Source organism: Babylonia areolata, chromosome 7 (genome assembly GCF_041734735.1).
Source record: "Babylonia areolata isolate BAREFJ2019XMU chromosome 7, ASM4173473v1, whole genome shotgun sequence".
Lineage (NCBI taxonomy): Eukaryota > Metazoa > Mollusca > Gastropoda > Neogastropoda > Buccinidae > Babylonia > Babylonia areolata.
The window spans coordinates 27252930-27264198 of record NC_134882.1 but is presented as its reverse complement, the minus strand read 5'-3'; the positions used below and the strand labels follow the sequence as shown (position 1 = coordinate 27264198).

Genomic DNA, 11269 nt, shown 5'->3' with positions numbered 1-11269 from the left:
CTTATTACACATTCATAATGCATCAACAATCAACAAATATTTACCAGCTGAAAATCATGCCAGCAGAACACCAAGGTTCAAGCTGCCCACCACTGAAACTATTCTTTCTTTGATGTAATTTAACATCTTTTTACTTTGAATGATATTAGACATGAAACTATTCTGTATTGATGAAAGTGTGAAAATGGCATTCCAACATCATCAGCAATCAATTCATTGTGAAAAATGTGTATGGTCCTCTATCAAACAAAATATATCTAAATACAACAAGAGGAGTGCAGTCTGCACAGTAAAAATATGTGTCGTTTTTGTTGTTGTTAATGTTATATTATTATCATTATTATCGTTGCTGTTGGTGGTGGTATTAGTGGTATTTTTATCATAATTTAATATCATCATCATTTCTGATATAGTGCTAATATTATTAACATTATTAATGCTAGTATGTGCTCTGAGAAATTCAACAACTAACTTGGCATTCCAACCAGGAGTACCTCAAGACAACAATACGTTCCATGTTCAATACAGGTATGTGTGAGAAATAACCTCCACATCCATCCCCAATAAAGGAAGTTAAATAATAAAAATTTTAAAAACCTTCATTACATTAGTCCAAGTCTACACCCATTCTTTACTCCATCTGTGCATGGAAACTTAGAAAGGGGAAAAGGGACAGCCCCTGGGCAAATTGTGTGTTTGTTTTGTTGTTGTTTTTTGTTTATTTTTTGTTATTGTTTTTTTGTTGTTGTTTTGTTTTGTTTGTTGTTTTTTGCTTAGAAAATGCAAAGTGGCTAGGTGTCTAGAACTTTGCTTTGCCTGTAGACACTTGAAAGAAAATACCTCCATAAAGTTGTTATAATTACTTGCCTTTTTCAGTTTTTGGCTTGTTTTCTTTGCATATTTTGCTTTTTGCCTTTGTGACAAAAAATAAGTTCTTGGGTTCAACGTGAAGATAGATATAATAATTGTAATATATATATGTATGTATACCAGACCTGTATCCCTTTTCTCTTTTTTTCAAAATGATTTAAAAATTGGCACAACTTTGGATGTGTTCATGACTGCCATGGACTGGAACACATCCTGAATACAGCAAGTAAAGTTCAGTGTCAAGGATCTTATGGCATAGAAACATAATACAGAATCTGTTATGTTACTTGTTCTGCCATTAATTAACTGACAAAACTTTAATATTTCATGCTGATCAAGCACTCAAGGTTTGTTCTTTTTCATTTTTTCTTCTTCTTCTTTTTTTTTTTTTTCATTTTTTCTTCTTTTTTTTTTCAGTGAATGGAGAGTCCAGTGAGACTGCTGACAAATGGGCATGGAACCAGCAGCCCTCCTACCAATTCTGTTGCCTGTGTGAGTATGGGCGTGATTGCAACATCTACCATACAACATTAATTAGGATAATGGGCTGCTTTGTGGGCTGCCCCACCTTCTCATTTTGTGGCATGGTGTTTGTTCGTTTGGTGTTAGCTGCAATATGCCTGGTCTGGCCCGAATTCCTTGCTGATGCATTCATTCAGAGAACATTACACAATAAGCTGACAACAAATGAACAGTGGCAAATTAGCGCGCGCGCGCACACACACACACACACATTATATACACACATGCGTGAGTGCGCGCACGCACACACACACAGACACATACAGTATACCCCACGGATGTACAGTACAGCTTGCCACTGTGTTGAACAGTTTTATTACTTTTAATAAAAACTTTTATGCTGAGTAAAACATCACATAGCAGTATATAATTTTTGCTCACTTCATAAACCTGTATGCATGTTGCACATGTTATGGGTGCCATATAATTCTTCTGTCTTTCTTTCTTTCTTTTTTCATTTTTTTTTTCATTCAACTAAAATTTGCAGATTCAAAAACTAAATAAATTTTTTTCTTCATTAATATTATGTGTTTTTTATGTGTTCCTGAATTCAACTGTATTCTAATGACAGTAACGTTTTCAAAGTCTGGGTTAAGTGAAAGTAAAATCTTTTGTTCTGAAAAGTGTATGATAAGATCCTAATAATGAGTGAATAAGCCAACAACAGTAATGAAGAAAATTTTTGAATGAATTAATCAAGTTTATGTAAGAACATAATATTTTCTAAAATAACAAATCTAATATATTTCTAAGAATAATATATATATATATATATATGATTTATAAGAAGACAAGTTAAGGCACTAAAGATTTTAAACCATCACTCCTTGTCCACTGCTGATAATAGACCGCTGGAGAGTTCCATGATAACATGACCTAAGTTGTAGAGTCCTGAGTGTCACATGATCTGAGCTCTTGAAGTTGAATGGCTCTTTAAAACTGTGAGCAAAAATGGTGATCAAGAGAGGCAGAACGTGTGGAACAGCATAATTCTTTTTTTTTTTTTTTTTTTTACTTTTTGCTTCATATTTTTAAATATTCTTTTCTTCTGTATATCATGGCACTTCATTGTATTTGTACAGTCTGGTAGTAGCAAGGAAGGCTGTCAACGAAAGAAATGGAGGACAGCACATGTTCGATGCTTTTGTCTGTGTCAGTCACCTTTGCCATGGCTCGCAATTTCAAGCAAAATTATATGCGCATGGGCAAGGTCCAAGATAGCCACATACCTCTCCAGTGGTCTATTATCCATCAGTGATCTAAAGGCTGACGTCTCCCTGTGGTGAAACTGATCTTACAGGTCAGGATGACGATCATCTTCCTGTATCTGGATTTCCTCCTTTTAGGACTGCATTACTTTTGTTCAGGAAAACCAGTTACACAACTCAAAAGTGCACAAACTCAAAGCAGTAACATTTGCCCTTAGATTCCTGTACTGCACTGATCTCATATCACTCTGGTTCAGCAGTCAAAGACTTAGAAGTCAGTAATTTAAGAAAAAGAAAGTCTCAGAAGTGATGCTCTAGTTTAAAACCTTTCTCATCACCTGTGCTCAACCTGAGGCACTGGTTTTGAAAATAGTTTGGGGGTGTAATGGCTCTGCCTGTTTTCTGGGTCTGAGCCAAAATGGCAAAGTGTTCTCAACAGTATGGACACAAAGTGTTCTCAACAGTATGGACACAAAGTCAAAACCACAGTTTGCAAAAAAATCACCAGGACAGGAATTTGGGTTTAGGATGTTTTGGGGGACCTATCTAAATCAGTAAATGGCATAAACTGCGATGTATTCTACGGTAAAACACACACATACACAATAATATTACCCTGAATATTCTCTATCTCTCCCAACTTTCTCTCTTTTTCCTTTCTTTCTTTCTTTTTTTTTTTTTTTTTTTTTTTTGTGTGTGTGTGTGTGTGTGTGTGTGTGTATGTGTGTGTGTCCACTGTAGGCTACAAGCCTGATATACATATATATTTTTTAATATAAATAATATATTTCACTTGGAATAAGGGCATAAATTATTCAATAACACAAAAACACCAGCAGATTTTCTCTGTATAGATCAGTTGAGGTTACCGGATCTGAACACTCACCAATCACCATTTTATTTATTAAATATAAAAGTAAACCAATAAGTTTTGGTTGTTGCTGTTATTGTTTTTTTGTTTTTTTTTTGTTTTGTTTTGTTTTTTGTTTCGTTTTTTACTCACGGTCAAATTTCGGACTCAATGGTTACATTAAATGATTAATCCTTTCAGTGCCAAGCCTATTTTATGTTCAGGGACAAATTCTGTAATTGCCAAAGGATGCTTTGATCATGGAGGGTAATATCTCAACCCTGTCCCTCCCCTCTCTCTCAACCCTCCCTCCCCCAAAACGTATTTCTCCATCCACAGACACATACACGTTTGTTAAAAATGACACCTTGTCAGATGAATGTCACGTGGATCAAAGAAGAAGACACAAAATGTTACAGGTGAGGCTCTGAACGAGTTGGAATGCTCTTGAATCATGCATAAAAATAATTGCAGCACATGCGTGCAAGCAGCAACGTTTTGTGACACTGCACATCAACCACCTTGCCCCTCCCCACTTTTCTTTTCCTCCTTTCTTTCACAAATTGTTCGTACACTCACCTGCAAGGGCCGCTGACCAGACTGGGTTGAGCTGCAGAAACACAACTCCGATGCTCCACAGAGCCACCGAAAGGGCAGTCCTTTTCCTATCCATTTAGCACTCACACAAGCGGCACAACTTTATAACTCAGCTTCTCCCGAGTTTCCGTGTGTCCCAACGAAAAGTTCCCAGGTAAACGTCCAACAATGTTCGGTCTACCTAATTTCATTTGAAGTCAACATGATCATTAAGGTGTTTTTTAAAAAAAAGTACACAAATCAAGTGAAACACATTCAACAACGTCACACACAACACAAACTGGGAGCCGACTTCTGAGGAAGCTGCCTCTCCCAGAACACTATCGCCTGCTTTCCCAAGTCACTTGCGGGCATCCCCCCTCTGTTGGACTGGCCAAGTTTTCTTGGTCGCTGCCATTCTATCATTTGAACGCAAATGACGACAAGAATGGATTATAATACAAACGATCCATTGATGTTTCAAGAAAAGTCTGCTTAGCTGCGTATATATCTCATTTGATAAAAAAATATATCAGTAGTTCCTTCTATATAATCAACAAGGCACACAGCTATCACTGCTTTTAAAAATTACAAGGCACATACAACATAAATGAACAGCCAAGCTAAGAATGGATTCTCTCTTGACGTCAGCTCTCAGTCACTTCTCCGGCTCGCTGCGCAAGTGCGGAAGTTAAGAAATCAACATGGTGAGTGAAAATGCTTCTGCTCCTACTAATCTTCAATTTAGTTGCTTAATCATAGTAAAGTGCGTTGTTCAGTATTTGATAGTATGTCTGCATGAGTAGTTTTTTTTCTGATGCATCGTTATTCAATGAGTTATATTGCTTTTATAAGTTTAACTCACGGTTAAATCAGGTTTCTGGTGTTGTCTTTTCAAATTTGCTTGTCATCGGTTATCAATGTATCAAGTCACAGAGTCGGTGTCATGGAAATCAAAGTGAAAGATGACGTAACTCAGCCTTGTTGAGGTTGTTTAGAGAAAAATATTGCAGTGACAATGAATGATGAATTTCAATAGAACTTGTATTACTGTAGACGTATACATGTCCATACGAGCGCGCGCACGCAGGATCGTACACATACACACAAACACGGGGCACAGAAAAGTAAGCTACCACCCAAAAATAAACTTAACAACAGCACAGCGTGTATCTAGTTCACAATTATGAAAAATATACTCAGTATTGTGGGGAAAAAAACTGTATACTGATTTTCGAACAGGTTGTACCAGTGTATGGTGGCGCATGAAAAAAACCACATTGAATTTTATTTATATATATATATATATATATATATATATATCCCCTTGATGTGAGAGGTTTATAAGGTTTGGCAGCAGTACATGTGTGATAGCACTGTAGTGTTAAGAATAGCATTGCTATGTACTACCCTGTTGCAGAGTTTCGGCTACCCCTCCCTGCGTCCCCAGCCTGAGGCCAGCAAGACCCTGAAGGTGCCAGAGGGTCCCTACAAGGCACCTGACCTCATGCTGCATGGGTAAGTGGAACTGAAAGGGAGGCAGTGAGGGATGTTATTGTCCCATAGACTTTCACTGCCAGTGGAACAGTGAATTCATATTCACTATGTCAAGGGTTTGGCATAGGAATGTAGGGCCTATCCTATCCTTTTACCATTTTCACTTTCCCCAGCCTGTCTCGGGTACCCATTTACACTTGGGTAAAGTGAGAAAAATCAGAGCAAAATGTCTTCCCCAAGGACATAAAACCATGCTGAAGTGGGGTCTCGAACCCTGACCACTGGTGAACACCGGATTAGAAGCCCAATGCCTAACCAGTTCTGCTGTGGTGCATTTGGGAAAAGAGGTACTACGTTAGTCAAAAGTACTGTCAGTAACTGAGTAAGTGCTTTCACTGATGTGCACAGTTAGAGAAACCATGGCACTGTTAAAGAATGATCAGGCAGGCAGCGCTGTTTAGCTTTCTGTTCAGCTTTCAGTTTGACTTCGAAGATCCTTTTTTGATTGATGACTATATTTAAACTGCTACTGAATATGTGGTAATGAATAATAAATAACATGTATAGTTAAATTATGGATATGACTCCTTTCTTACTGAGTGTACTGGTCCAGCACATTGATATACTATGATACAGACACGTGTTTACACTCAGATTGAAAATCCCAGAGATAATCTTTTAAATCTCAGCTTTATACTGTTACAATGATGATGATAAGGGGAACAAAGAAAGAGTGAATTAAAACATAGACTCACTTTGTTTACACAAGTGAGTCAAAAATTGTTTTGACAGTTGGATTGGTATTGATCTGATTCATGTATGTTTTATAACCGTACATTCTTTAGTTCAGTGAGATGTTTTTTTCAGTTTGCTTTCTTAGAGTTGAAGGATTTGTGATCAGTCAATAATAAGGATGTTACTGAAATGTTTATTTGGTAACATCTCAGAAAGTGATACTATATAATGTATAACGCAAACATTATCTCCTCATTCAGATTCTTGAGTGAACTATTTATATTAGTTATATAATATCAGTGAATAATTGTGGAAAATATTTATCAATGAAGAGTAGACAATAATCTATCTTTTCAGGTGGTACTTTTGTTTTTTTGCTGTGGTTGCAGACTGAACAAGACACATGCTGCAGAGGGTCTGGTATCATCACACCCTTTGGAATTTTCTGAGAAAAATGTAAGTAATGGTTTGCTTTCAGTCATTCAGAAGAACAGTTCAGTTGCTTCAAAGGAAATTATGTATTGGTCATTGTTCAATGCTGTGGGTGTATGGGTCACTCACTGAAATTATCCAGGAAAGCAACATGTTTTGGTGTAATGATTGATTGTATGTGTGGTCATATGTTGAATAAAGTTTACAGGATGAACACTTATTGCCCAAAAAAGAAATTTGGGATAAATGGTTGTAGAATAAAATGCAAAATGTCATGAGAAAATGGCAGCCAAAAATGGGGAAAATGAACCCTGCTGCTGTTCTGCCTTATTTAAAACTCAAGTTTCAGTAAAGTTAAATCTGTGCGTCTGAACAGACTTACAAAAAGCCAGACTTCACCTTGGCATCTTAAAACACAGTCACGATCACTAATTTCTTCACATAAGACATTGATTGAAGCTTATTTTTGGCATCGTTTATGTTGTGCTTGATGCAAGCATTCAACAGTTTTACTCAACAACAAAGCTGTGAATGGAAGTTGGTACGGTTGCAAGGTTATTACTATCATACCCTTTTTGTTTTGTTTTTTTACATTTTTCAAGAAAATTTACTTCAAATGTTCAGCAAGTTAATTTCTTTTGAATCGCTCTGACAACAAAGGGTTGATATCAGTGACAACAAGTTAACACCACAGATTGAATCAGGAAAATTCTGTGACTTTTGAGGCCCATAGTTTAACAACTTTGCATCCCTTTTTTCATATAAGTTAGCGTAAAGTTTTGGCTGTTTTTTCATTGTGTTAAATTATTATGCTTGTGCTGTGTGACTCCGCTTAAAAAATGACTTTTTCAGTACTACTTTATTTTTCATTGAAAAACAAAAAAATGATGAAATCAAGACACTTTTAATGTGAAAAACAGGTTGAAAAGAGAAGAAGAAAGATTTGAACACAAGTTGGTCCATGTTTGACTTTGACTTATCATTCCTTTTTGTAAAGTGTTCACATCACAAGCGTTGCCCCTTTAGATTTATTGCCCAGTAACTCTGAGAATATCAGTTTGTCTTGTATATTGATAATCGCTTTGTTTCTTTGATTTCATAAGTTGCATGACATAGTATTATTTCTTGTCAACAAAGTTCTGTTTGAATATTAAAAATTATTTGAGCTGAAACACTCATGATGTGTCAGTGTGTCACATTTAATTTTCAAATATTTCAAAATGTGTGCATGAAAACAGTGCATTGATATTTTTTATTTGTCATGTGTACTGCTACTAGATGTCTTCCAAGTTCCAAAGAAATTTGATTGCTTCTGTCAGATATTTGTGTCCGGTATAAAGCACTTTGAGTTAGTTCACAAGTGTTATCGAAGTGCTCAGCTTCACATTATGGTTATCCATATGTACAGCATGGAAATAATAAGTAAATTTTGTTGTTTTCCTTCAGTTGTGCATGAAAATAAGCCTTAGTTAGATCATTACACAAACAGTTTAGACTGTATTTAATCAGTTTTAAATTTTGCCTCCAACTCTTGTGTGACCAGCGCTGAAGAATTAACCTTATTACAAATGGCAAGCTGAAATTGTGTTTAAAAACTAATAGCAAGATTAATTTTCTCTGTGTGTGTGTGTGTGACACTGAGAGAGAGAGAGCATGTCAGAGTGTGTTATGCATGTTGAGGCCATTAAACTTTAAAGAAATCTCCCCAGTGTTACTATTTTTGTGTGTGTATTCTTTCCATCTGTGTCTGATTATAAGAAAAAGGAGAGTTGAGGATTTAAAGATTGCTGAGTTTGAGGGGTTATTTTGAAGTATACTGTGCACATCTTTGCATTAATGATTGATAATGTATCTGTAGATGTTTCATCTGATTTTAAGTTTTGTCATCTGTTAATCATTCTGTGCCTATCTGTAGATGTTTCTTCTGTATTTTTGTCTTTCATCCCTTTGATGCAGAGTCATGCTTGCATTTGAATGTCTGGTGTGAAAGGGATTTGATTTGTCTCCACACAAACTTCAGTGCTAAATTGATTATTTTAGATACATTTATGATGATGATGATTGTTTTTATTATTATGAAGGAATAACAAGCATTACACTTACAGGTATACACCTGATAATTATAGAGCTGTCCAGTATCTGTTTTTGAAACTCGACAGTCAAAGTGAGAAGTTATGTCACTATGAACATGTGTTGCAGTGGCTGTCCCATCAACAGAAGATGGACATGGTGATGCTTAGAAACTCCCAGGGAATCCACGCCCCTATGCGTTTACACATGGAGCAGCACTTTGCCCAGAAGGTCAGTACACGTCTGTTTTGGCTTTGGACGAAGATTTTTTTCTTCTTCTTCTTACCAGGTTTTGGTCAGGAGAATTTGTGTGTGTGTGTGTGATAACTATTATTTTTGTGAAGACTGGTTATCAATATTTTTTCATTTGGATATTGTTGTTATTCTTAGTTGTTCTGTGTGATGTATTGTCAGTTTCTTTCAAAGATTTGTTTCAGCTGTGCCCAGTGTGGCAAATGTGGGAAGTAAAAGTATTAAGTTTGTGTTGTGGGTGTATGTACTATGTGCAGACCTACCAGCTGTTACGCATTGAGCATAGCATGTCCTGCTAGGCTTCACAATGCTACACTTCTTTGCTCTCAGTAAAAATGTTACGCTGAAGTAAAAGCGAAATCAAGCAATGTTGTTTTTCTGTGCTTAATTCTTTGACACTGTGAAGGAAGTGAACTCTTGTCTCAAGTCTGTCGCTATGAAATGTGCACATTTCCAAGATCAGTGTAAGATAAATGCCATATTTCTAAAAATTCATTTGTGTCAAGCTGTGTGTGTCTAATATAATTTGTATAAGATGTGTATCTACAGGTCTACATGAGCAGAATCTGTCTGAAGTCAGTGTTAGAGCGTGGGATGTGCATGAATGATGTCAGGAATTGAGAAAGTGAGATGGGTTTTGTGATACCAGATGCAGCGACTTCCCTGCCTTCCCAGCTCCAATATACTGCTGGACACCCTGACTGGCCGTGATGAGATGATCGGCTTCGAGGACATCCTCAACGGTCAGAACCTGCCCTTTCTCTCTCTCTCTCTCTATGTCTGTCTGTCTCTCTCTCTCTCTCTCTCTCTCTCTCTCTCTCTCTCTCTCTCTCTCAATATCTATGTGTATTTTTGTATCAAGCATTTATGATAGAGAGGCTGTGCTCATAACAGACTGTGTACCAAAATTTTTGTGTGACAGTATAATTATGTTGTTACATACCCCTTTGTTTAGAGGCCTTGGCCTATAATGAATAAACCATTCATTAATTCATTCTATGTCTCTGTCTCTCTCTCTCTGTGTCTCTGTCTCTCTCTCTCTTGGCTTATAATGAATAAACCATTCATAAATTTATTCTCTCTCTCTCTCTCTCTCTCTCTCTCTCTCTCTGTCTCTCTCTCTCTGTCTCTCTCTTTCTCTTTCTCTCAATCTCTCTTATTTTCTCACACATGCACACACACCTGTGCTCAAGGGTACACATAACAGTGGCATGTACAATGCTGTCTGGATGTTACGGAAATCAACAAAAGAATGACATACTTTGTTTCTCACTCCTTTGTACGTGAACTGCCCCTTTGGAAAGGAATATATGCCACATTCATACTACAAGCGGAAGAGGGGATTTTCATAAATACCATTGTTACTGTGTAGTTAATGTCTGCTCATCCCAGAGAGAAAACGAGTCAGATGGGCAAAGTAGAGGGTAATGAATGACACAGGGGGAATACAACAACGATCCTGTCTTTTTTCTCACATACTTCCATCTCCTCCTCTCCCATGGTCCTGCTAGTGGTTCTAGTGGCTGGGAGTACTCTTGTATTATTCTGATTTCTGTATCAATGATGTTTTTTGTTTATATGTGTGTATATATTTTCTTCTTCTTTTTTTTTTCTTTTTTTTTTTCTTTTTTTTTTTTTTGAGTAAGCACCCCATCAGACAGCCTTTAGATCCTGAATGCAAACTTCTCAGTATTACAAATATCAACCACTCCCACATATGGTTCTGAGTTCAGGGTGTGGTTGTTTCAGATCCATCCATGGCTGAGGTGGTGGGACATCCCCACATCCTGATGGAGAAACGTCTGGGAATTCTCTAGACTGCTGCCACCAGCCTGTGACTGACTGGTCGTGTGCAAATTGTTGACTGTATTTGGGTGTCTTTTTTGTGTGTGTCGTTGCTTTTCTAGATAACGTGGTGTTGTTTATCATGAAATAAATCATTGTTTTCATTTACAACATGTGTGTGTGTTCCTGTGCTTTAAACTTTTACACAGTATCAGTCTGCCAGATAATCTTCAAAAACATGGAATTGTGCTCTTGGAATAGATGCATACTCTTATTATTCCAGTGCTAATTGATACAGTGTTTTTGTTTTTTGCACACTGGAGCAATGTTTCAGTTTTTCTCAGTCACTGAAATCAACACAAACTTAATTGTAATATAGTTTATCCGCATCTCTGGAGGTTATGAATAAATTTCAGATGTTTAGGGTGCTTTTTGCAGTTTTTTAATTTTTGTATTTTTATTTTTTATATCT

General features: G+C 36.7%; 2 protein-coding genes across 2 annotated transcripts in view; one reads left to right on the top strand and one right to left on the bottom strand.

Moving 5' to 3' along the window:
* Positions 1 to 4537, bottom strand: part of LOC143283813 (vascular endothelial growth factor receptor 1-like) — a 130417-nt gene extending 125880 nt beyond the window's left edge. Inside the window, exon 1 of the mRNA XM_076590186.1 lies at positions 4030 to 4537. Within this exon, the coding sequence (XP_076446301.1) occupies positions 4030 to 4123 (94 nt within the window). The 5' untranslated portion in view covers positions 4124 to 4537. The remainder of the gene's footprint in view (positions 1 to 4029) is intronic.
* Positions 4538 to 4675: 138 nt separating this feature from the next.
* LOC143283932 (proteasome maturation protein-like) lies at positions 4676 to 10968 on the top strand. Its single transcript, XM_076590376.1, has 6 exons — positions 4676 to 4733; positions 5447 to 5544; positions 6648 to 6714; positions 8890 to 8991; positions 9662 to 9755; positions 10762 to 10968. Exons 1-6 carry the CDS (start codon positions 4731 to 4733, stop codon positions 10827 to 10829), a joined length of 432 nt encoding a protein of 143 aa, XP_076446491.1. The 5' UTR covers positions 4676 to 4730; the 3' UTR covers positions 10830 to 10968.
* Positions 10969 to 11269: the final 301 nt, after the last annotated feature.